Source organism: Archocentrus centrarchus, chromosome 6 (assembly GCF_007364275.1).
Source record: "Archocentrus centrarchus isolate MPI-CPG fArcCen1 chromosome 6, fArcCen1, whole genome shotgun sequence".
Taxonomy (NCBI): domain Eukaryota; kingdom Metazoa; phylum Chordata; class Actinopteri; order Cichliformes; family Cichlidae; genus Archocentrus; species Archocentrus centrarchus.
The window spans coordinates 7,805,543-7,831,654 of NC_044351.1; the positions used below are offsets into that span (position 1 = coordinate 7,805,543).

Below are 26,112 nucleotides of genomic sequence, written 5' to 3' on the forward strand. Positions count from 1 at the left end.
ATTTAAAACAAATTTAAAACAATAGAGTTCAGATCATATATCTCCATGTTCAGTTTCCTGCTGCAATGTGTGCACTTTAAGCAGAATTTCATAAACAAACTTCTGTTTTGATATATTTTATTGTACCATGTAACACTTAGATTTACATGATTTTGTGTATCTGCGCATGGCATGCATGATTTGTGTTTTTCATTTTGTTTATATAACTGCTTGCTTCAGGGCTGAGCGACTGTGTCCGTCATGCTGTGCTCTCAGGCAGTGACACCAGGCTAAACTACTGTGAGAAATGAGAGATTCTCCAAAGACAGGAGAAAACTCCCAGGGTCTCACAATGGCCTTATTTCACCTCATCTGTCACCACGTCTGTAAGGATTAAAGGGCGACACATCTCACTCCTAGAAAGGGGGAACTCTGCTTGACTGGCTGGCTTAATCGTTGACCTCTTTGACATTTTATGGGTCACCGTACCTCTAATGCCAGAGTGCGCTCTGGTTTGTATAGGTCTGTCTGTGTGATTCTCATTCTAATGAAGTGATGTTCCCCCTGCCAGCAGTAAAGAAAGGCAACACCCCTCCCATGCATCTGCAAATGACACATTCCAGGAAGAGGCAAAGCCAGGGGAGAATCTGATTTGATCTCATTCAGAGTTGTGTTTCCAGTATGGTGACAACACCTGGATAATTAATTAGGCAAAGTGACATGGGAAACAAACTGCTGGATGTTCATTTTCTCACGGTGTTGGATGGTCAATGAATCACACCTGTTGGATTAAATTTACTGCCTGAGCCTATAGATAAGATTATACTGCTCTCTCCCAGTGATAGTGAAGAATTGCCTATTACACATGGACTTACTCTAGGGGCTGTCAGAGTTTAACTTCCTTAACTCTTATATTAACACAATGATAAGAGTGAATGTATTACAGCTGTGAGTGATGATATTTGGGACTAGTAGTGACTGTTGACATTTAAGTCAGATAATGATCTACCAATCTGGAATTTTTTTCCCCCACACAAGTACTTCACAAAAAGCAACATATTTGGCATCTGTACTGTATGAGTACAATATATAATTTAAACATTGTTTCTAAGCCAACTTAAGATTTTTTTCACATTTCTTCTCAAAATTTCTTCATACTTATCAGCTTCATCCTCAACCAGTTGTGGCAGATAACTGCCCCTCAGAGCCTGATTCTGCCTGAGGTCTCTTTCTCTTACCAAGTGCTTTTTCACAGGGCATCAGATGATCGTTAGGGTTCTCTCACTAATATTCTGGGGGCTGACCATATAATACACTGCTCAAAAAAAATTTAACACTTTTTAATCAGAGAAGAGCATCAAGTCAGTTAAACTTCTAGGATGTTGATCTGGTCAGTTAAGTAGCTGAGGGGGTGGTTAATCAGTTTCAGCTGCTTTGGCGTTAATGGAATTAACAACAGGTGCACTGAAGGTTTTTCACTAGGCTAGCATCAGGTCACTACTGGTAGCATGAGGTGATACCTGGACCCTACAGTGGTTGCACAGGTAGTCCAGCTCCTCCAGGATGGCACATCAATATGTGCCATTGCCAGAAGGTTTCCTGTTTTCCAGCACAGTCCCCAGAGAATGGAGGAGATTACACGAGACAGGCGGTTACCCTGGGAGAGTTAGAAGGTCCTGAACCTATCAGCAGGCTTTTGCTCCTTTACGCAAGGAGGAACAGGATGAGCACTGCCAGAGCCCAACAAAATGACCTCCAACAGGCCATTGGTGTGAATGTCTTTGACCAAACAATCAGAAACAGACTTCAAGATGGCAGCCCATCATTCTCTAGTTGACCCTGTCCTCACTGGTTGGCACTGTGGAGCCTGATTGGCATTTGCCATAGAATATCAGAATTGGGAGGTCCACCAGTGGTTCACCCGGAGCACATGTGACAGATGTGAAAGAGTGTGGAGAAGCCGTGCAGGACATTATGCTGCCTGTGACATTGTTCAATGTTCAATGCAATGTGTATTAAGGTCTTTAATAATAACTGAATTCTGATACTTATTAATGTAACTGACAGTTCATTAGGAACACCGCTTTTTTTGACTAGCACATCTCCACAATACAGTATTGTTTGGTCTGTTTGTGCAACTGGGAAACTGATATACTTAATCACATGGAGAAAAAGTATTTCTGAGTATTTCAGAAATTGCTGATAAGCTGAGATTTTCCGAAATAGCCACCTCTGGGATTTACAGAGAACTGTCCGACAAAGAGAAAATCACAAACAGATTTTGTGTATTACAGTAAGATGCTCCCAGAAAGCTGTTTCTGTGCATCTGAATGTAGCGTTTTCAGTGGGAGAAACATTTTTAATTCATCCAAGTGACTTCTTCAGACTGAAGAATTCCTTACCTTGATGACTGAGCATGCATCAAGACATAGTAAGATACTACTAAAAGCCCAGATTTTACTTGAACAAATGTATCAATGACAATAGAAAGCGCAAAAAAAAAAAAGAAGTTTGTGATTTACGAAATATTACGTTTGTATGGAAGATGTCAGAAAACAAACCAAATTTCCAAGTGTAGACTGATAAATTGCATTTCTTATCTTGGATAGAATCCACTTTTACTTGTGATAAACCCTCACTTAAATCCCAAACAGTCAGGATATTGATTGCTAATCACAGTCACATACGTGTTGTTACTGAGCAAAGTGTGCTCTATTTTATAGTTGATGGGGGATGGGCAATCTGAAGGTTTTGACTGTGGACAAATCCAAGCCAGCAAATGCCAACATTTCCAAGAACAGTTCATGTCTGCAAGATATCCTGCTTTTGAAGTCTGACCTGGAGAACTCCCTTTCAATTTATAGCAGCAAGGGAAACTAACTACACTAGAGTTAGCCTAAGTAACATATCTAACTTCTATTAAGACCTATTTGGGTCTGTTATTTAAAAACCCCTTGGCAATTAAAAACCTGAGACTGCTGCATACATTGCAGGATGCTGTAATATAGAAGTTTAATTTCTCACATTAAACAACAGTGTTTTGATTGTGCCTATGCAGTAAGTAGCACTGCAGTCATATAAGCAGTTCCCTTCTTTTAGGCTCAAATAGACATAAACAAACCTCATCCCAGGACGCAGACACATTGACCAACTCCAGGTCCGAGGTGGTCAGGTTATACTCCAGTCCTCTGTATTCTTCTTTCATCAAGAAATCCTTGAGGGAAAAATGATACATTTAGGTTTAATTTATACAGCTCAGTTTTTCTGTTAGGGGCTGATAGAGGCTATCAAAAAGTAATCAGATGTTCTGGCTTCATTGTTCTGATGATCATTAGCAAATGCATAAAATGTGCAGTGGCATTAAAAGCATCTAAATGGCATCTCACCCCATCTCTCGGCCTACCTCGATCTTGCAGAGTAGTGTCAACGTGTCGTACCACATCTGGATGCAACCTGGAAACTGGCGGGTCAGTGTCATTCTTAACACCAAGAAGTAGGAGGCTGTGGTGAAAATTGGGCGAAGGCTGATGCTTTTGGTGAGTGCATATGGTACAATGGCTGACAGGATAACAAAGACGGCAGAGAAGAAATATGAGGCGCTGTAGAAGTAACGGAGAGATCCAATCTTCCTCGTTAGTGTCATCTCATCCCTGTGGAGGAAAGTGAACACAGGAGAAAGAACTAAGAGTTTAGTTTGAGCTGAAGCAGCAATGCAGTTGGCATCAAATGGCATAATTTAACATTGTTTTCTCAAAAATTAAAACAAACTGTAGTAAGAGCCCTTCTGTGTGTGGCAGTGTGTGTGTGTGCTGTAGGTGGTGGTGTCTTACTGCCTGATGTTCTTGATGATATTTTCCATCACTTCCTCCCAGCCATATGCCTTCACAGAGTGAATGTTCTCTACGATCTCTGTGGTAAGAGCCAGGCGACGGCTCGTTATCGGCGCTCGCTTCGTCCTGTTCACAGGAGACAGTTTTACCAGAACACCGAACAGTTTTATAGCAGTGACCCTCAGAGTATCTACCTGTGCATGCACAAACATTCTCAAGTTTCTGTTTATGTATACACCTGTACCTTTTTTGTTTGTTTGTTTCTGAATAGTGTTAACAAATGTAAAATAAACACTGAGAATACAAGTTGTATTCACTGCTAACTAGGTATAAATGGTTCTCTATTGGCTCATTTTCTGTATTGGCTGGGTCCCTGGCCAAGCTTCTGTTGTGGCAGTATATCATTCAGTGGCTTCCCCAAAGAGGATCTCCTGGACAAACTTCAACTCCACTGTCTTGGACCACAGCTGGTGATGGTAGTTCTTGTTCTACTCTGGAGAGCCAGAAAGTGAGCTGGAGGGCCACTTAAACAAGAAGGTGCAGCACGTTCATGCGCCACTATTTTGAGTTACTGTGGCTGTGGAACAAAACAAGGACTACACTCACCAGGTGCAGTCCAAGTCAATGGAGTAAGAGTTCACTTGCAGGAAGAGACTCTCTAGAGAGGCAACTGATTAATATGACTCCATTCTTTGTTACAAACTACTTGGGGGGGGGGGGGGGGGGGGGGGTATATCTGCAGAGAAGAAATGTATAAATTGAACTTCTTAATAATTTGTTCAAGAAAGCAAGTGTGTTTTCTCTTGTAGCCTCTACTACCACAAAGGGAAATGTGTAGATTATTTTTAATCTGTAGACAACAAATACACAAGGCAAGACAGAGGACATATATGCATGTGTATATTTATATGCAGTACTGTAGATTTCCTATATTACAAGTTTGTATGATTGTGCTTTCCTACCGATGAGGTGCCATCTTCGTGGAGAGCCAGGCCTGGACGATGCCCATCACAGTCAGTGCTGCCATGCCACAGAATGCATTCACCTCAATCAGATCCCAGACCAGACCCACACACAATATACACTGCAGAGGGGTGATCCATATAAAGTGTGCCAGACCCAGACTCTGTACACACAAAGCACACAGAGATGACGTGTCGATGTAGGGCAACAATGTGACGCTTAACAATATCAAAAGGCTGTTTTACGACTGACCACAGACAGCTCGAGCTTCAAGTTCAAGGAACTCTATGCTGAAAATCTTTTTTCTACAGGTAAAATGTTAATAATTTGTAACTGCACAGAATCCAAGCTGACTGAAAGAGTGAATACCCAATTCTCAAAAAAACACATCATCAGTTTTGATACGTGATTAAAAAGGCAACTTTGTCCCAAAATATTCTACTTCAATCACATTTATACTATTGGACATACTGAGCATGGTTTACAGGTGAAGGAGCTGCCCAGATACTGTGTGCAGGAAGCCGCACACATGAATGCACCAGAATACAAAGACTTTGTACTAGGGAACTTGTGGGTTCAAGACCAACTGATGTCTAAATTTGGTGAAATTTTTAAAATAAAAGTTGATATCCCATATTTTATCCTGTATTTTGTAGGGTATTTACTTTACAATATAAAGCACCTTGAGGGGACTGTTGTGATTTGGTGCTATATAAATAAAATTGAAGTGAATTTATTGTTCATGTAATATTTGTGAGGCTGTAAAGTCAAAAGTATGGCAGAGATGAGCTACAAAACAAGAGGAGGAATGAAAGAGTGCATGGACAACAGCAGCTGTAAGTGTTGGGGTGGCTGTGGCTCAGGAGGAAGAGCAGTTATCAACTAATAAGAAGGTTGGTGGTTCAATTCCTGGCTTCTCCAGTCTACATGCCAAAGTATCCCTGGACAAGATATCAAACCCTAAGTTGCTCCCAATGTATCCACTGGAGTGCGAATGTTAGCTAGAAATATAATAATGGCCTGCAAGTGAATAATGGCCTAAGTCATGTTTTTCAGAAAAGAGAAAAACTGAACCAAACATTGTTAATAAATTACTTAGGCCATTATTTTAAGAGGGTGACAATATAGAAAAAAGTGATTGGGTGAATGCAAGCTTGTTGTATAAAGTGCTTTGAGTGCTCAACTAGAGTAAAAAAGTGCCATAAAAGAACTAGTCCATTTACCATAAGACACATACAAAGAAATGCTAGACTGTATCAAACAAGCTTTTGATCTTTTGAAGAATCCACTTTCAGCAGCACTATCTAATCTATTAATCTCAGCTCTACTGAAGGTGCAACACAGCTCTTACTTCACCTTGAGGTGACTGTTTGTTGTGATTTTGGTAAATAAAATTGAACTGAAAAACGGAATTGAAAAGGCTCCCTTTCATCCACTCACCTGAAACTTTTCTTTTGTTATCCCACACATATGTCAAAACTACCACACAAGGTACTAGTCACACCACCTTTGCTCTAGGGCAAGCCAGCATCCAAGCCAGGTGATAATTGTTCCAAAGCAGGTTGCAGAGTGTTTCCACATTCAACACCTCAGTGAGACCCAAGGCAAGACCACAAACATGCATGCATAGCCACGAGTTTCCAACACTGACGCAAAGGTAATACTTGTTTATGTACTAACACCACACTGTATATAGTCATTCTTTGTGCTGTTGTCTCTGTATGGATAACACAGTTAGTGTTGCTTAATAAAACACATTCATTCCCACTCCTCCTTAACCTTTCCATTAATTCTTAGTGGAAAACTACTGTGGTATTTAGTATAATAATCTCGCATTTCATTCACATCAACCCTCTATGTGTCCTCCTTCCTCATATCCATGAATCTTCTTGGTGGTCTTCCTCTTTTTCTCCTGCCTGGCAGCACATGTCCAAACCATGCTGAACCTGAGCTTTCCCTCTGATGTGCTCATTTTTAATCCTATTCATCCTGGTCACTCCCAATAAAAATTTTAGCATCTTCAGCTCCTTTTTTTTTTGTTGGTTCCACCATGCAAACCATACTTCATGACAGGTCTCAGCAGCATTTTGAAGACCTTCCTTTCATTCCTCTTCATTCACTCCACTCTCCACAGGGGTGGCTGTGGCTCAGGAGGTAGAGCTACATCTACTAGGTCATCTACTAATTGGAAGGTTAATGGTTCAAACCGAATCTGCATACCAAATTATTTGGGCAAGCTCTCCTCCACCTGTTCCCTCTTCTCACTACAGACCACAACATCATCAGCAAACATCATAGTCCACAGAGAATCCTGACGGCCCTCATCTGTCAACCTGTCCATCACCACTGCAAACAGGATAAGGCTCAGAGCTGATCCCTGGTGTACTCCCACCCCCACCTTGAACCTTTTTGCAACTCCTACCACACACCTCACCATCATCTTACTGTCCTCATACATGTCCCGCACTAACATCACATACTTCTCTGCTACTCCTGATTTCCTCATTGGCATCTTCCATATGCTTCCTCTAGATCCACAAAGACACTGTGCAACTTCTTCTGACCTTCTCTCTACTTCTCCATCAACAATCTCAAAGCAAACATCACATCTGTAGAGCTCTTTCTTTGCATGAAGCCATACAGCTGCTCACTCATCATCACCTGTCTTCTTAACCTAGCTTCCACAACTCTTTTCCCATCAACTTTATCCCTCTGTGGTTACTATAGCTCTGTACATTCAATTCAGTTCAATTTTATTTATAGAGTGCCAAATCACAACAAACAGTCGCCTGCATTGTGGGTAAAGACCCTACAATAATTACAGAGAAGACCCAAAAGTCAAAATGACTCCCTATGAGCAAGCATTTCATGACAGTGTGAAGGACAAACTCCCTTTTAACAGGAAGAAACCTCTGGCAGAACCAGGAGGGGCAGTTATCTGCAGGGACCGGTTGGGACTGAGGGGAGAGAGACAGGACAAAAGACATGCTGTGGAAGAGAGCCAGAGACTAATAATAACAAATGATTAAATGCAGAGTGGTGTATAAACAGAGTAAAAAGAGATGAATGAAAAGAAATAATCAGTGCATCTTCAAAATTACCCCTACTTCATTTCACTTCCATTTCTACACCATGCTAGAACATTTTGAATCCACCTGTAAAGCTCATGGCCTTGCTTCCTTTCCACCTGGTCTCTTGCACACACAAAATAACTACCTTCCTTCTCTCCATCATATCAGCCAGCTCTCTCCCTTTCCCAGTCATAGTCCTAGTCATTTAAAGTCCATACTCTCACCTCCATACTCCTGTGTTTCCTTCTCTCTCGCTGCTTCCTAACACACCTTCACTCCTTCCTCTTGCTTTGCATTCAGCTAACAGTAGCACAGGTTTTAGCGGCACCCTGTTGGCCAGTAGCACTGGAGGCCGTCATTGTTTGGCCTGACTTATCTGGTATGGAAATCTGAAACTTTTCTGAAATGTGTTTTTCTTTTTTACTTTTTTTGATTGTTATTTTTTGCACCTAATGCCACTGTATTATTTCATAAGAAAAAGTCAATGCATAATATTGAATTTAGAAGCAGAGAACATCTTCTCACTCTCTGATAAATAATCAGCTTTATCCTGTGAAAAAAGGTTCACGTTTTCTCACCTCATCCAGCTTGTTGAGATTTGCAGACATCAGACTAACAAGCTGACCAGTGCTGATTTTGTCCAAGACTCTGCTGGACAGCTTCAGGGTCTGAAAACACCAAAGGTCAAAGGTCAGTTGGAGCACGAAAAGAGAAAGTGAGAAAAAGTGGAAATCAGTGACAAACGGCCATGCGTTTACACCAGGCTGACATGCCCATCGCAGCAGCCTGTGGATGGTCACATGGAAGTGCTCAGTTATGGTTCTCTTCATTGGCTCCCTGTTAAATCTAGAATAGAATTTAAAATCCTTCTCCTCACATACAAGGTCTTGAATAATCAGGCCCCATCTTATCTCAAAGACCTTATAGTCCCATATCACCCCAACAGAGCACTTCGCTCTCAGACTGCTGGCTTACTTGTGGTTCCTAGAATACTTAAGAGTAGAATGGGAGGCAGAGCCTTCAGCTTTCAGGCGCCTCTTCTGTGGAACCAGCTTGGATTCGGGAGACAGACACCCTCTCTATTTTTAAGATTAGGCTTAAAACTTTCCTTTTTGATCAAGCCTATAGTTAGGGCTGGATCAGGTGACCCTGAACCATCCCTTAGTTATGCTGCTATAGGCCTAGGCTGCTGGGGGGGTTCCCATAATGCACTGTTTCTTTTCATTCACCTTATTTACTTTGTTTATACCCCACTCTGCATTTAATCATTAATTGTTATTAATCTCTGGCTCTCTTCCACAGCATGTCTTTTTTCTCTCCCCTCAGCCCAACCAGTCACAGCAGATGACTGCCCCTCCCTGAGCCTGGTTCTGCTGGAGGTTTCTTCCTGTTAAAAGGGAGTTTTTCCTTCCCACTGTCGCCAAGTGCTGCTCACAGGGGGTCGTTTTGACTGTTGGGGTTTCTCCCACAATACAAAGGGCCTTGAGGCGACTGTTTGTTGTGATTTGGCGCTATATAAATAAAATTGATTTGAACTGAATTGAATTATGCACAACAAACAAGGGGGAAGCATTTAGCTTATGAGGCAGTTTTGGAGAAGTTGATCTTCAAACTAATACTAAAAAAAAAAATCTAAGAAATGCAAGGGCCATCTTATCAGTTGGGTTGTTTTGTTCTAACAGTAGATTGCCACAGCAGTAACTAAAAGTAACAAGTATATAATTAATGTGCTATCAGCAGCTCAGTGCCACTGGCTGCAAGGAAGAATTAACGCTTGCCCTCCAAAACATTTCAAGACCAAACACTATACATTTTACTCTAGTTATGGTGTAAATTAAAAATGCATTGCAACACTGAAAAGGATAAGCGGAAGAGAATGGATGGATGGATGAATTTTAATATCAATTGAATATTTTAATATCACTTTTCAAGGTTAAAAATGCATTTGAGACACAGTTAACAAGTTCATGAAGGTGAAAAAAATAATAATCATAGATGATGTTCTTCCCTTACCTTCTTGTATATAAGGCTAAAAAGGGCAATGCGGATCTGCATGCCCAGGTGATGCAGGCCAAAGATGGCAGGCTGCAGCAGGAGGAAGCGGGCAGTGAAGAGGAGGCAAAGGCCCAAGGACAGATAGAGTCCCTGACTTCGCTCTGCAGCATGGAATGGGTCAAAGGAAGCAATGATGCGACCCGAAATCTGAGGTTGCACTGTCTTGGAAGCCTCCTGCATCAAAAAATATGGGACAACAAAGAGAAAAGAATAACTGTTTTTTTGTAGTTATTCCATAACTAGAGAATCAGCTTTCCTTGTGTCCTTGGAAGATCATCAAGTTACAGGTTGTTACAGGCATGGTAAGTTATGAGCAATATGCTCATAACTTAACTTGCCATTATGTATAAGATATACAACAATATCTTTTAAATTAGGGCTTGCAGTAAAAAATTTGCTTTGCTGACTGGTACTAGCCATTTAAGAAAGTAACATTTACTGATACTAATGGTCAACTGTTTATCTGTTGTGTGCTGCATAAATGGTCAAAAGCCCGTGCGATGAATGAGTGGATGACCTTAAAATAGTCCATTTTTAATAATGATGATTTCTTTGTTTGCCTGGCACAAATGGGGGAATAAATAAATGCAAGCAAAAATGTCATGGCTGGCTGTGTGACAGGCAGGATAGAACCCCAGAGTGCAGACATGCAGAGCTAAAACTGAACCTAAATGTGGCTTTATTAAAAGAGTAACAAGAAATAACAAACACAGCTGTGCTGGAGCTAAAATACAAAACTAAGGGGGCGGGGAGACACACAATGTGGATAAACATCAAAAGATAGGGGAAAATGCAGACAATATACATCCAAGAGATAACGAGGACAAGTAGAATAGCTGGGAAGAGAACACAGGTGTCACAGCTGCTGCAGGCAGTCAAGGCAGGGAGGACCCCAATGCAGGACGTGGAGGTAAGGGCATTACTTGTGCTTAACTTTATTAGTACAACACTTAAACCCCAAACACTAGGCATCAGACTAGGAACATGACAACAAATAAAAAACAATCAGTTTCAGCATCAGCAGGCAGACCTCCTGTCATTTTAAACTGCTATTTTAGACAAAATTTCTCAGTAAGTGCATCCTTAATTAAAGTAGGTGCATATTCCAATATTTTTTTATATTGACAACATGAGATAAAAGTTAAAAAAAAAATTATAAAAATACTGTTACATAATATATATATATATAAAATAATAAATTCACATCTGGAATCAATCAAACTGGATCATTAACCAAGATGCCAAACATACAAAGATTTCTGCCAAATATCTAATAGCAGTAAATAACCAGAACACTATGCTGGCTTCCACTTCGATCTGTCTTCAAAGCTTCTCTGTTTCCCCACAGTATCTCCTTAAAATCTAATAGGCATTCTTGTCATCATGACAACCAGCACCAACAGCACTAACTTACACAATGGCTGCTGTCTGGAGCTTCCCATAGGCCTGGGACAGTGAGCTGGTTTGTGACACCATGGTGTGACATGCTTGTTATGTTTGTGCGTCATTGCCCTATAGCTTTATTGGACTTTGCCAGCAGGACAGTGCAATTAACATCTACCACACACACACACAGACACACACACACACACATCGATGGAGGTGGCAGTGAGTGACTTGAATGTTTATAATAAATGCGTTTGTGACCTGACACAGTATTTAGTTTACTCTTTGTTGTTTACTGTTTCTCTGGTTGCAGTGTTGACCATAATTTTACAATAACTGACATCAATACAAAGTGTCTCAGGTTGATATAGCAGAATATTAAAATACTTCAAGGAACAAATATGTACAAATTAAAAAAAACAAAAAACTGTGTAACAGTAAAATACATTTTGGAGTTTTCTGACTGATACATCATTACTACTGGGCTACACGCCTACCTCAAATGGACTGATAATATGAGCAAGGGAGTGTTGTGTGTGGTGGGATATGTTCAATTCCAGTCAGTATGGAAACAGATGAATGATTGGATGACAGATGGACAAATTCATCATCAAACAAAACAATTATCCCACATGAAATCTGGGCAATGCTGAGGGAATCAAGTTGGGGCATTTGTCTAAGTTGCCCTTTCTCACATATAGCACACAACAGCAGACAGTTGTAATCACATACACTCTCAGTACTAGCAATTTATTTTAGGTGAGGGTGCTCCCAAGGACGATTACCTGCTATTTTGACATGGGTACAATAGGACATTGTGCTTTTTACAAGAGAGTTGGAAAGATAAATGTTTAATGTTCAATCTAACTAGGCTGGACATTTTGCATGCTCACAGCTCTACTTGGGCATATAAAGTAATTGTTGTTGATGTCCTGTCTTAAAGACTCTAGCTGAGCATTATGGCCATCACTATATTAGTGTTTTGAAAGCAGATATTACAAGTTACGAGTGGCTATGACCAAGGGCAATGTTTGCCCATATGGCAAGTCCCAAAGCATACCCTGCTTTATTGTTCTTTGTGATTCTGCTTGGGACCATAAGTTAATTTCATTCAATATATTCTGACTTCTTTTTGTAACCACAGGAGCCACCCTCTCCTGGTCTTTATAAAAAAATCCAGACTAAAGCAATTACCTCACTGGCTTCACTTATCGGACCCACAAACAATTTCCATCTTTTACAGTCAATGGATATAAGAGGTTGTAACAGTAATGGGAAAACACCTGAACTTTACTTTATGTTTCACTCAGCTGTAGAACAGTGTTACTCTAATTATTTTGGATTTGAACATGAAATGTTCAAGCCCAAGTTTAAAGAGCTAATTTCCTTCATGTTAATTTGCCTTTACTCGGGGATTTTAATTGTTCCAGATGAGAGACAACACTTAAAGGTAAGCAGGTTTATTTGAAAGACAGATTGATTACAGCTTCATCATACACTGCCAGTCAAAAATTTGGACACACCTTCTAATTCAGTGGTTTTTCATAATTTAAAAAGATCTGCTTTGTGGATTAATACTAAAGTCATCCAAACTATAAAGAAATACATATGGAATTATTTAGTAAACAAAAAGTGTTAAACAAACCAGAATATGTTTTGTATTTTAGATTCTTCAAAGTAGGCACCTCTTGCTTAGATGACAGCTTTGTACATTTTGGCATTTTCTCAGTCAGCTTTATGAACCTGGATTGGCTTTCAGTTAACAGCTGTGCCTTTTCAAGAGTTAATATCTTAAATTTCTTGCCTCTTAATGTGTTTGAGACCATCAGTTGTGTTGTGAAGAGGTAGAGTTGGTATACAGTGAATAGCTCTATTTGAGTAATGTTCTAATCCACAATATGGCAAGAGCTACTCAACTAAGTAAAGAAACACGACAGTCCATCATTAATTTAAGAAATGAAGGGCAGTCAGTCCAAAAAATTTCAAGAACTTTGAAAGTATCCTAAAGTGCAAAGATCATCAAATGATAAAACTGGCTCTCATCAGGACCACCCCAGACGCAGAAAAAGGTGAGCAGCAAGACGCAGAAAAGGTGAGCTGATGGTTCCTACATGTGTAGTTCCCACCGTGAAGTATGGAGGAGGAAGCGTGACGGTATGGGGGTGTTTTGCTGGTGACACTGTTGGAGATTTATTCAAAATCCAAGGCACACGTACTGACCGGCTGGAGCGTAACTGGAGAGTAACTCCTAATTGTGTAACTGTTTGTAAATGGTGGTCGAATTGCAACCACATACCATAGAGCAATAATTCTTTTTTGCATACAAAACCAGAGGATCTACACTTACATATCATGCATTTAACGTGTAAAAGAGCGTTGTATCCTTCCTCTAACAGGTTCGCAGGAATTGTGTAGAAAGTGCAAACAACTAAACATCCTCCAAGCACTTTATAGTTTTCATTAGCATTACTTTACTGCTATGGCATTTCTGTATCTAGAAAAATATGCAAATACAAAAAACAATTTTCAATTTCCTTGTGTGTTAGTGCACTTTTTAGTTACTTTTTTGTCACTGTGGATTTCTTTCATACACATTCTTATAATTTGAGTTAGGAAGATTCTATTGATGTATAGTAAGTTGAAAATTAAAGTAAGTTGAATATTCCACAAAGTGGTACTACAGCATGTAAAAATGTAAAGATACGGTCTGGTGGACTTTTTGACCCCAAACTCACCTCAGATGACCTGGCCTCCACAATCACCTGATCTAAACCAAATTGAGATGGTTTGGGATGAGTTGGACTGCAGAGTGAAGGCAAAGCAGCCAACAAGTGCTCAGCACCTCTGGGAACTCCTTCAAGACTTCAAGAAAACCATTTCAAGTGATTACCTCATGAAGCTGATTGAGAGATTGCCAAGAGTGTGCAAAGCTGTAATGAAAGCAAAAGGTTTCTACTTTGAAGAATCTAAAGTCTAAGACATTTGGTTTGCTTAACACTTTTAAGTTTATTACATGATACTTATGTGTTCCTTCATAGTCTGGATGACTTCAGTATTAATTTACAATGTAGGAAAAAATAAATAAAAACACTGAATGAGAAGATGTGTCCAAACTTTTGACTGGTACTATATAAAAACTCAGACAGACAGCTGAAAGTTGTATATCCCAATCAGTGCTTTTAAATATCCTTTTAGAAACCGGGGTTTATGTGAGCAGTACTTAACTGTATTCTACAGTGTGTGGTTCAAAATCAAACTTTTTATATGCTTTAGCTACAAGGTAAACCCAACATCAAGCTGGTCAAGGCATAATAATCATGTGCAAGCATGACTGAACATCACAGTTCCCGGTTACAGATGTGGAACGTGCTTCTTCCAGAGGAGACAGACTGACAGACTCACCCCAAAGTAGAGGAGGACACCAAAGAAGGCAAAAGGCCAGAAGAAGCAGCGGGCTAATGCTCTCAGCAGCTTTGGCTTTCTCTTGGCTGTGGCTGACACCACCTCTCTGTCCCATTCTCTGCAGGGAGGAAAGAGTTACAACACAACATCAGTGAAGGAGGACGAATGGGAGAAACACACAACTACCATAAAAATGCTAGAAAGCATTGGCTCTGGCTCTTCTATCTGTCTGCTACTTCTTTGGCAATGAACCAGCTTTCCAGGGTTTAATGGTCTGTTTCACAACTCTGGCTGATGATTAAGTCACAGAACAAAAAACCTATTGTTCACTTATTTATTAATTTCTATTTATTTATTACTGGGCTATGTACCAAAGGCCTTCAAGGTGGGAGTAATTAAACCATTACTTAAAAAGCCATCACTTCACCTAGCTGTCTTAGCTAATTATAGGTCAATCTCCAATCTTCCCTTATCTCACAAATTCTTGAAAGAGAAGTTGTAAAACACATCATCTGCAAAGGAATGGTTTATTTGAAGGTTTTCAGTCAGGATTCAGAATTCATCACAATACAGACACAGCATTAGTGAAGGTTGCAAATGATCTTTTTATGGCCTCTAACAGTGGACTCATCTCTCTGCTTGTTCTGCTAGACCTCAGTGCAGCATGCAATACTGCTGATCATAATATTTTATTACAGAGATTAGAGTATGCCATAGGTATCAAAGGTACTGCACTGCAGTGGTTTGAATCATATATATCTAACAGATTTCAATTTCTTCATGTCACACCAAGGTTAATTATGGAGTTCCACAGGGTTATGTGCTAGGACCAATTCTATTTACATTACACGTGCTTCCCTTAGAAAACATAGCATACTTTTTCATTGCTATGCAGATGATACCCAGCTTTATCTATCCATAATGCCAGATGACACACACCAATTAGTTAAACCACAGGATTGTCTTAAAGACAAAAAGGCCTGAATGACCTTTAATTTCCTGCTTCTAAATTCAGATAAAACTGAGGTTAGTGTACTCGACCCTAAAAATCTTGGTATCTAACCAGATACTTACTCTGGATAACATTACCCTGACCTCCACTAACTCTGTGAGGAATCTTGGACTCCTTTTTGACCAGGATATGCCCTACAATGCTAATATGAAGAGTGAAAAATCTTGAATGATGCTGAAAAGTTAGTTCATGTGTTTATTACTTTTAGGCTGGACGTAATTCATATGCCCAAAAAGCTCCCTGAAAAGCCTTCAGCTGATCCAAAATGCTGCAGTAAGATTACTGACAAGGACTAAAAAAAAAAGGCGTATTTCTCCCATATTGACATCTCTTATTATTAATCTCTGGCTCTCTTCCACAGTATGTGTTTTGTCCTGTCTCCCTACCCTCACCCCAACCGGTTGTGGCAGGTGACTGGTTCTGCTGGAGGTTTCTTCCTGTTAAAAGAGAGTTTTTCCTTCCCATTGTCACCCCGTGCTTGCTCATGGCGATGAGTTGATTGTTGGGGTTTTCTCTGTATTATTCTAGGGTCTACTTTACAATATAATGTGCCTTGAGGCGATAGTTTGTTGTGGTTTAGCACTTTATAAATAAAATAGAACTAAATTGAAAGTGGATTATTTTTGTGAAGGAATTTTTTTTAGGCAAAAATGTACCTTGTAGATATTAAGGATCTGAGTCTAGTTTTCTAGCAATTTCTACAAATATTTTTGGGCATTGCTTGCTGTGGCTTTGTTATAACTCTACTTGATTAACTTCCTACAACAGTTTTGGCAGACAGGTACAGCTACAGAGAGTAGCTACATTGTTCTGCAAGGGTTATTTATAACCGCAGTGATGTGGCCAACGAGTAGCAGTAAGCAATGGGAGAAACTAAGAAGAGAAACGATGGGCAAAGAAGTAGAAGTAACAACTGAAGAAGAAAGTGATTACACACAATAAAACAACAACAACAAAAAAAAAACCCATAAGTGGATAAATGTTGAAGATTTGACTCGTATTTGTCTCACTTCGTAGGTGTAGGGATCCAATCCAAGAGATTAATATCCATTTTAAAGATAGTGCTTGCATTTTCACTTACAGTGAGTTATGCAAAACCTCCAGGTGGCTATGTGTTGCCTAGGTATACAAATCTGGGGCAAAAACAGGAGAACTGTGGGGCTGGGGGGATGGAGGGGATGAGGATATCCAAGCTGAAAGACAGGGCACACCCTGGACAGGTCACCACTCTCCAACACAGAGAGCTAGACAGCCATTCATGCTCACATTCACACCAATATCAAATTATCAATTAATCTAACAAGCATGTCCTTGGACTGAGGGAGGAACCTGGAATTTCCACGCAGGCACAGGGAGAAAATCCAAACTCCACACATAGCAGTGAGGCAACAGTGATGACCACTGCACTAATTGTTCTGCTGACCAGTTAAACAAGACCCGTCACTGATGGGGATATCCTCCCGCCAGTAATGAAAATATAAAACAAATTCTGAAGTCTGGATAACATTACATCCCCATTTCATAACAGAAAACCATTCAGCACACACCTTTTTACCTTCTGGAAAACAAATTTTCCCTAATTTGGCAAAATATGTTGTTTACGCTTCACTTCAGATAAATACAGACAAAGTTCACGAGTTTTTGACAAATTTCATGGCTCAAATTCTTGTGGTTTTAAAATCTCTAAACTGGGAAGGTAAAACCTCATGGATGGACGGACGAACGGATGGACGGATGGACAGAATGATGGACGGTATGACAACAATATCCGCCCACTTTATATTGGGAGGGAGGATAAAAAAGCTAGGTGAAAAAACATCCTTTTAATAAATGTACATACAACACTGATAGATACAGGTGACAAGATTTTGAAACTGAAAGCTTTCTAGCTTCTGTTTCTTGTCTGCTTGCAGTCTGAGTAGCAGTGACCAAACATGCTTCTGCAGACTTTGGTTGCATGTAGGTAAAAGGACCGCTCTGTTCTGGGATGCCCTTTTGACAGAGTGGAGGTAGTGAGCGACAGGAGAATGGTGGCTAAGCTGTCATCCCTGTTAAAGAACACCTCCCACCCCATGCAGGTCACTCAGCACTGACCAGCTCCTTCAATAACAGGCTTCTGCACCCATGGTGTGTGAAAAAGAGATTAGGAGGTCTTTCCTTCCAGCTGCTGTCAGACTCTACAATGCACAGCAGTGAATACACACAGGCATACACTGGGGCCTGTACATATCTCAGTGTGCAATTCTCAACACCTGCGCTAATAAAAATCGAATCACTGCACTTTGGAATATTAATTATTATTGTTGGGTTGTGATTCATCTAGTTATCTATTAATTCCTGCTCTGTCCTATCTGCTGCTGTAACATTGTGAATTTCCCAACAGTGGGACTAATAAAGGCTATTTTATCTTATCTTAAAATATTAGCAGGCCAAGGCTATCACATGATAACCTGTTGTTTCCTAGACTGGACTTAGGTAGTAGTCTTCTCAGTTAGTATGTCATTTGTTTACTACCCCAGAGAAACAACTTATACTGATGTCTAAAATAAAAACACAACTATGATTGTGAGACCAATATTTAAATTGATTAAAATTCAACTGAAAATACAGATTTCTTTGTGTTGTACTTGTGTTGTCTTTACTAGACTTCATTCCAGCTCTTGTTAGATAATGCTTTTCATGCCAAGAAAGCTCAAAGACTTGAGCTGAACTGAGGGTGATAAAAGAGGCTGACGGTACACAGCATGGTTTAATGGAAGGTAAAGTTCACGTTCCCAGAAGGCCTCACTGTTTGCCTGATCAGAATAATGAAAGCAAAATCACCCACCACTGCTCATTTATCACCCTGGTGGGGACTGGGCACTTTCTAAAGGTCGACTTTTTAAAACCCAGGTACATTGAGGAGCTTATTGGCCACATTCAGCATGACAACAGCCCCTGGGGTGACAAAAAGGCAAGGCCATGTGGGGCACCACTGTGGTTATTAGGCAAGGTTTAAAAAAATATAAAGGAGGAAGAAACATGAGTATTTAACTTTTGGGAACATCAAAACTCCTTAAAAACATTTGTCAAAAATGTGCCACTTGCTAATGGCTACAAGAACAGGAAGAGAATAAATATGGATAAATAGAAGAGAGCAACAAATAATAGAAAACAATATCAGAACCCCCTTGTGCTGCCAGGATTAGGCTCAACAGGCAAAACCTAAATTAATTCATTATAAGAAATTGAATCATTATCTGGTTCTGTGTAGAATACAATGAATGGAAAGTAAGAGCAAATGAGTGGCTTAGAGAGAAATGGAAATAGGTCAGAGAAGAGAGACCAAGACAGGTGCAAACGTAGAAAGAAAAGTAGTTAACCCTGTCCATCATCTGCAGTCTGCCTGTTTGCTGGCACACAGAGGTTTGGGTTAAATCAACCCCAGTTTAAATGGAAGCCCTTATAGTGACTCTAAGAACAACTCATAGCCTGCTACTGTAAATACATGTAACTGAACATGCATGGAAAATATCAAAGCCATATATTTCTAGGTTTCAGAATGTCTACAAATTCAATTTACCTAATGGACTTCATTACTGCACATGCTACCTGCATCAGTGTAGGTAATCATTACATAACCAAACTTTTTCTGTACATGTTTTCATAAAGTCTGGATGCAGTTCAGTTAATGATTTAATTAATTTCAGAGAGTGCCTTACAACCAGTTCCCCAAATCAGGCTTGAACTTGGGGCAAAGCATAGGGGAAAACACTGTTAGGAAACATATAAAAAATAAAGTTTTATTGTTCTAATAAACTAGATCTCATGAACAAGTATTCACAAGTATTGTTTTCCGGGATGTACAAACCTTTCAAGTCTCTCAGAGAGATTGTCTGCCAGATCAAAGGAGGGAGCCTTGTACACATCTGACAGATCCAGCTTCTTTCTGAAGCCCTTTCTTAGCAGTGGTGTTACCCACCTACAGGGAAAAAACAAAACACATTACACAGGTTGTTGGATATCAGCTGTTTGAAAGTAGGATGTGGGCCTTTATTCAAAGTGCACTGGAACTCTAGGTGAGCTTTGTGTTGCTCTGTTGACAAAAGAAAGTGTGTATATACAGAATATTAAAATACAAACGTTATAATTCATCTTTAAAAGTTATACTGAAATAGAATTGTTTCTGTGTTTGTAGAGGATAAGTCTTGGGTTTCACAGTCAGACTAATGACAGAGAACTGAGAGAAAGTCAAATATTTGCTGGTATCTGTGACTGAACCACTTTTGAACAGGCTGTCTCATCCAGATGATATATAATCTGTTTTTTTTTTCTTTTCTTTTTTTTTTAAATTATTAGTACTGCTTCCCTGTCTGGGATCTCTAGCTGGAGTAAGGAAGTGGGATGTATGCTACAACATTATTGAAAGAATGAACTATTTAATCCATGCAAAAAAATTGCAATATTACAATTCATAGCACGCTACACAAATATCGACGATTTAAAAAAAATCGTTTCCTAGAACATAGTAAGTCAGAGCACAACTCACTTTGCAAACGCGTATTTTACGCACGGGATTTCTGCAGATGTGTGAAGAACAGAAATCTCACTAAGCCAGTGAATGAAAGACAGTGATTTCTTTTGGAAGAATAAAAGGGTATCTATCTATCTATCTATCTATCTATCTATCTATCTATCTATCTATCTATCTATCTATCTATCTATCTATCTATCTATCTATCTATCTATCTATCTATCTATCTATCTATCTATCTATCTATCTATCTATCTATCATTGCATTTTCATTAAATACAAGGAGCAGCGGCTTTGTCTGCTTAGCAAGGTGCACACGCAGTTCGTCTGTTGCACCCCCAAGGCCACTTAAAAAAGGTTGTAGACGAAACACTTCTTACCAGAAGAAAAATTTGGAGATGAAGTTCGCATCTTCCACTGGTGACTTCTGCATTCTAAGAGCGCCGCCAGTTTGAGCTCTCTGCACCTGAGTGTCCCCCGCGTGGCTCGGAGGAGATGCTCTTCTCTTATATTCTCCACTTTGTGCCTGCGCTGAATGTATTGTTGTTATGCAGTCATCTTCGTCCCCCCACCCCCCCCAAAGGGAAAAAGACGTCTATCACTATGCGCGTTTCCCTTGTTTTATTCTTCCTCCAAAAGCTAAAAACTGGATGTCTTCTATCTCTTTGCGCGTTTCCCTAGGTTTATTTTCTGGTCAGTCTGCTTGGAGTAACTTCCTTTCACTCTCTCTTTCTTTCTTTCTTTCTTTCTTTCTTTCTCGCTCTATCTCTCTCTCTCTCTCACTCCTCTGTGACAGGGAGAGGACAGTCCATCTTTTATGGGCTCGCCAAGAATTGAAACGTCATTTCCACGTCGACTGACTTCAGGGTACATATTGTGGCACCAAGATGAAGAGGCACAAGTTAGCTGATCAGAAAAGATGTGGGGAACAGTCCAGAACTCATAAAAATCGGAATTATCCTGGTTTTATTTGCGCTCTGTTAAATGTTAATATGTTAAATATTAATTCGAAAAGAGAATAAGAGTAGAAATAACAAATTTAACACTGTAGAATCCGACCCACTTCCCAGTTAGGTTTTCACATTTAGTCTTACTTCTTGTTTAAACATAAAGAATATAATAAATATTGACAGAACCAACAGGTTTTAGAGTCAGGTTAGTCCAGAAGCTGCTGCAGGTCTACTGATCTGCCTCTGAATGACTCCCTATGAAACACAACATAGCAGGCAGTTCCTGGATATTTCGATTCATTTGAAACTTTAAAAAAAAAAAAAGGCACTGAGGTTAGGGAGGGTCAAAACTTCAAGACATTCCCAAAAGGAACAGAGATAAAGTGTGGTATTGGATCACTTGCTGCTGACAGGTAATACAACCATCAGATCAGATTGAGATGATTTAGAATTTTGAGTAAAAGGAGCAGAGAACTGTTCAAAGGTGCAGGTTTCATTTCAGGTTTCTTGTAGAAACACTCCTTCAAAATGCAGAGAAAACAAGCTGCCATAAGCGAAAAATCATACTGAAAGCAGCAAACCAGGATGTGAGGAAGATGAAGGGGAAGAGCAACTTTGTGAAAAAATAAGTAACTACGAAAATCACTGCGAAAAGAACAGTGTGCGTGTTGCCAAAGTAAATCGTAAAAAGTGCTTATTTAATTTTTAAAGAAGTAAAGAATTTTGACTCCATTTATGACCTCTTTAAAGGTTACTTCAGTGTAATTTTTGACTGTGTGAGAGGGAAAGGATAAAGGGTATTAATGGAGCTGAGGAAAGATACAGGGAGACACTGCTGCTTTCAGTTTGCTGAATCCGGTCTTTCCTTGCCCAGCGGAAAGAGGGACCTCTCCTGGACACTGACTATCCTTTGCAGCTGCTGTCAATTTATTAGGTACACTTAGATAACATCTAATGGGGTCCAATAAAGCAGTCCTACAATAAATCCTACCTTCACGCAGGTTACGTTTAGTTTAAGTTGAAAAAAACGACAGCTCCCACCTTTCTGCAAAGAAAGAAAGAAAGAAATACGTTTATGAACACCTAAAGGAAGTTGGTCTAATCAGGAAAACACCTGTAAAAGTGTGCAGCAGCTTTACATAACTAACTTATCACTCGGAATAGAAAAGTAATCAGGAGCAAAAAACAAAAAAACTACATCTAAGTATTCACAGCTGAGATTCATCGCCCATACTGTAGCAATAAAATTTGAAAAATAGAAAACCCACACAATTTTAAGGCACAATTTTAATTAACAAAATAGTGCAACAATAGGTAAACATCATACTGTTATTTCCATTAGTTTTTTCCTACTAAACTACAGTCTTTAAATTGGTGCGGCCTCAAACTCCGCCCATCACCAGGTTGCAACGCTGCACATCCTCCAACAGCTTTGTGCTGTCTCCGGTAACCTTAACTGGGTAACAGCAACCTGAGAGGCTACGGTACATCATGGCCAGCTTTATGGATTATGCCTTTGCGGCTGGAAATGAAAGCGACGCCAGCGAAGATGAGTGGGATATCTCGTCTTGTTCGGATAAAAAGTCTTGTTGCAACAAGGTTCTCAATGCCAGTGCCCTTCATCTTTTCGTATGCTGATCAAACTACCTGATAGCACTAACTAGCAACAGCTGCAAGCTCTGTATCTAAATAAGCTAACTTAACCAGCCTCACATTTGCTTTTTTTCTGTAGGTAGCAAGCTAGTCCAACTCTAGGCAGTTTATTAACTGAAGAAAACCCAGGCTGGTTTAAAAAATAGTTATGATAAAGAGCTTAGTCTTAGGAGTTTACATAATTGAAACTTATTTTCACCCGTCATGTTGTTGACTTGCTATTTGGAGGCTGCTCAAAAATGAACATCACCATAACTTACACAAGGTTCCTACATACAGAAACGTTGGGTTTAAAAGTATTTCTAACAGGTTGCTTTTAAGCGTGGTTCGATTTACCTGAGGGTCACTTTTTTTGTAAAATGGACAAAAATAGCCAGAAAATGCATGGACTTCTGTGTGCACAAGTTGTGCTTTTGTGCAAACGTGCCCCCCAAAGACCCACTTTGAGCAAGGAAACCCTGCTGCATGGGCTAAATAATAATAAAACTTGAGATTTACACATGCCTGCCATGAGGCCACCTGCCATCATGACATCCACAGACACACACCATACAGATGTTACAGATGCATTTCAGATATAGTTTATTCCAACACTTAGCTAAGATGGTACTCAATTTATAACAAAATAGCTCAAACAAAGGAGAGTAGCTCAGTAAAATAGAATATAATACAAAAACAATATAATACAATACAGTAGTTCTGTAAACTAGCTAAACAAAATTCAGTAAAGCAAAGCAGAACAGAGTTAAAAATGACTTATTATATCTGCACAATGCAATTAACCTGAATTAGAGTTTTTCCTGGTTTAAAACAGGTCTTCAGGGTTGACTGCACAATTAGTCTGCATATAGTGAAGCGCTGTATTGTTACTTTACTGAGATGTTTTCCGGTTATTTTTGGCTGTTTGATAAACAAAAAAACAAATTAAGCTTGAATTAAAACCTGTATTAAAAAAAGCTAAGAAATATTTAATTATAGTCTTGTTGATTTTCCTTTGGTAAAAGGCCACAAGCTCTTTTTATGCACAAGCATTTTTTTTTGTATGCAGAAAATCCTTGTTAGTTTTGATTGTGATTGTTCCATATTTTCTCAGGAGCTGAAGGCTGTTCTAACACATGCAGAAGATAAAGTGTCAGTGTTGAAGAGAGCCATCAGTGAAGGAGACACCGACACTGTTGAACAGCTGTTGGACAATGGCAAGCACTTCATTTGTTTTTGGATCAAACAACATCATAGTTGGCTCTAAATAATGCAGTAATAGTCTAACAGTTCTTCAGTTATATATGATTATTTTCATGAAGGTTGCTACTTTACTTGGACAATACATGTAAAAAATGCACACCTTCACTACTTTATTGCACTGCTAAAAAATCAAAAATACATCAATTTGGTTCCGTTCTTCAAAAGTATCACTTAATTTGATCCTCTTGTTCTGTCTTGCTGTGGACAGGCATGGATGTGGAGACCAGGCTCGGATATGATTGGACTCCACTTATGTGTGCTGTCAGTGTTGCCAACTACGACCTGGCCAAACTGCTTTTGGATAGAGGGGCCAGTGCCAATTTCAGCAAAGGTCAGACCAATATGTTATCCAAAAAGTGTTTTCTGTGAGTATAAATAGAGTTTAAGGTTGCTTGCCCATTTTTTTGCTTTCAGTTCGCTCTTGAGCAAGTTCAGCATAGCCAGACTTTCTTTGCATTTGCTGGCATAACAAAACCTAAAACCCCAATCAGAGATAACAGGTACAGCAAGGGTGGTTATCAACTTTCTTTGCTAATGTAGGCTCTCTGTTTTAGGCTCTGTGCGCACTCACATAAAAAAGGGCTTTTCACATCATTTGACTCTTCTTTAGCATAAAATCTAAATTAAATTTAACACCACCTACTCCAGTCAGAGACATTATCAAAGGAATGAGTGATAGAGATCTAAAATATAACAGCAAATATAACAGTGAAATGCAACACTATTGCTGCAAGTAAGTCAAAAGAATAATGCCACAGAAAATTGTTAATCTGATGATTTGATCATAATCATATGATCATTTGATCATAATGAGCACACAGTAAAATCCGTCCATCCATCCATTCGTCCGTCCGTTGTCCGTCTGTGTTGCAAGGGCAGCAGTCAGTCTAAGCAAGATACCTACACCTGACTTTCCCCAGGCATCTCCTCCAGCTCTTCTAGGGAGAGGGTACCAAGGCATTCCCAAGCCAGCCGAGAGATGTAATCTCTCCAGTATGTCCTGAGGCCGCCACTGGGAAGTGGGACATACCTGGAACTTTCATGCTTAGCTCTCTTTACCACAACAGACTGGTACAGCACGCATGACCCAGACATAACACCAATCTGGCTGTCAATCTCCCACTCCACTCTCCGCTCACTCGTGAACAAGACCCTGTGATACTTAAACTCCTCCATTTGGGGCATCAACTCATCTCTGATCCATAGTGGATACGTCTTTCTCACTGAGAGCCATGGCATTGGACTTTGAGGTGCTATTTCTCATACTAGCCACTTTACACTCAGCTGCAAACTGCCTCAGTGCGAGCTTTAGGTAACTGCTTGATGAAGCCAACAAAAGCAGATCCTGAAACCACCAAACCAGACACCCTCCGCTCCGTGGCTGTGCCTAGAAATCCTGTCCATAAAAATTGTGAACAGAATTGGTGACAGAGCGGCCCTGGCAGAGTCCAATGCCCACTAAGAACAAGTCTGACTTATAATGTGGACCAGGCTCTCACAACAGTTTTATAGGGACTGCATAGCCAGCAATGTAACTGATCGGTTTTCTAATCATTTTTTTTTTAACACAACTGCAAATCTACCTCTGAAAAAAGACTTGTAAGCAGATCAGGACCAAATATACAAAAACATCAGTATGAGCAGTCAAAGGATCAAAACAGTTACAAGGAAAATTATGGAGATCAGTGGAGTACAGAGTAAAGGGTCCATGTCCTTTTATCTGGTGAATTTATAAACATACTGGAAAATGATGGAAGTACCTGACATTTGTTTTGTCATGTAAATCTGTTGCACCTGCTTTTGTTTGGGAAGTTAAAATATGTCAGGTATCTGCTGTCAGTTATAGTTCTCAGAAAGAACATCATAATCAGCAAAAATCAATATGGGCAGGCTGCAATTACAAAAAAATGCAAATTGGAAAAATCCATCCATACAGATCTGTGAAACTAGATACCAACGCCGCCTTTGGTAACCTTGCCTTTGAAGGCTCTGCCTTCAATGAGGTTTTAGTTTGCTGCGAATCTGCATATCACTAATTTTGTACTATTATATATTT

The 26,112-nt window shown here is 39.7% G+C and overlaps 2 protein-coding genes across 2 annotated transcripts in view; one reads left to right on the top strand and one right to left on the bottom strand.

Moving 5' to 3' along the window:
• Positions 1 to 20,676, bottom strand: part of cftr (CF transmembrane conductance regulator) — a 52,873-nt gene extending 32,197 nt beyond the window's left edge. The window contains exons 1-9 of the mRNA XM_030732235.1: positions 20,592 to 20,676; positions 19,549 to 19,659; positions 14,687 to 14,804; positions 9,857 to 10,072; positions 8,422 to 8,511; positions 4,772 to 4,935; positions 3,810 to 3,935; positions 3,383 to 3,629; positions 3,101 to 3,193 (exon numbers count right to left, since the gene is read on the bottom strand). Of these exons, the coding sequence (XP_030588095.1) occupies positions 3,101 to 3,193; positions 3,383 to 3,629; positions 3,810 to 3,935; positions 4,772 to 4,935; positions 8,422 to 8,511; positions 9,857 to 10,072; positions 14,687 to 14,804; positions 19,549 to 19,659; positions 20,592 to 20,644 (1,218 nt within the window). The 5' untranslated portion in view covers positions 20,645 to 20,676. The remainder of the gene's footprint in view (positions 1 to 3,100; positions 3,194 to 3,382; positions 3,630 to 3,809; positions 3,936 to 4,771; positions 4,936 to 8,421; positions 8,512 to 9,856; positions 10,073 to 14,686; positions 14,805 to 19,548; positions 19,660 to 20,591) is intronic.
• Positions 20,677 to 22,578: 1,902 nt separating this feature from the next.
• The window catches only part of asz1 (ankyrin repeat, SAM and basic leucine zipper domain containing 1), a 43,599-nt gene continuing 40,065 nt past the window's right edge, over positions 22,579 to 26,112 (top strand). The window contains exons 1-3 of the mRNA XM_030731045.1: positions 22,579 to 22,760; positions 23,908 to 24,010; positions 24,265 to 24,387. Coding sequence (XP_030586905.1) covers positions 22,653 to 22,760; positions 23,908 to 24,010; positions 24,265 to 24,387 — 334 coding nt within the window. The 5' untranslated portion in view covers positions 22,579 to 22,652. The remainder of the gene's footprint in view (positions 22,761 to 23,907; positions 24,011 to 24,264; positions 24,388 to 26,112) is intronic.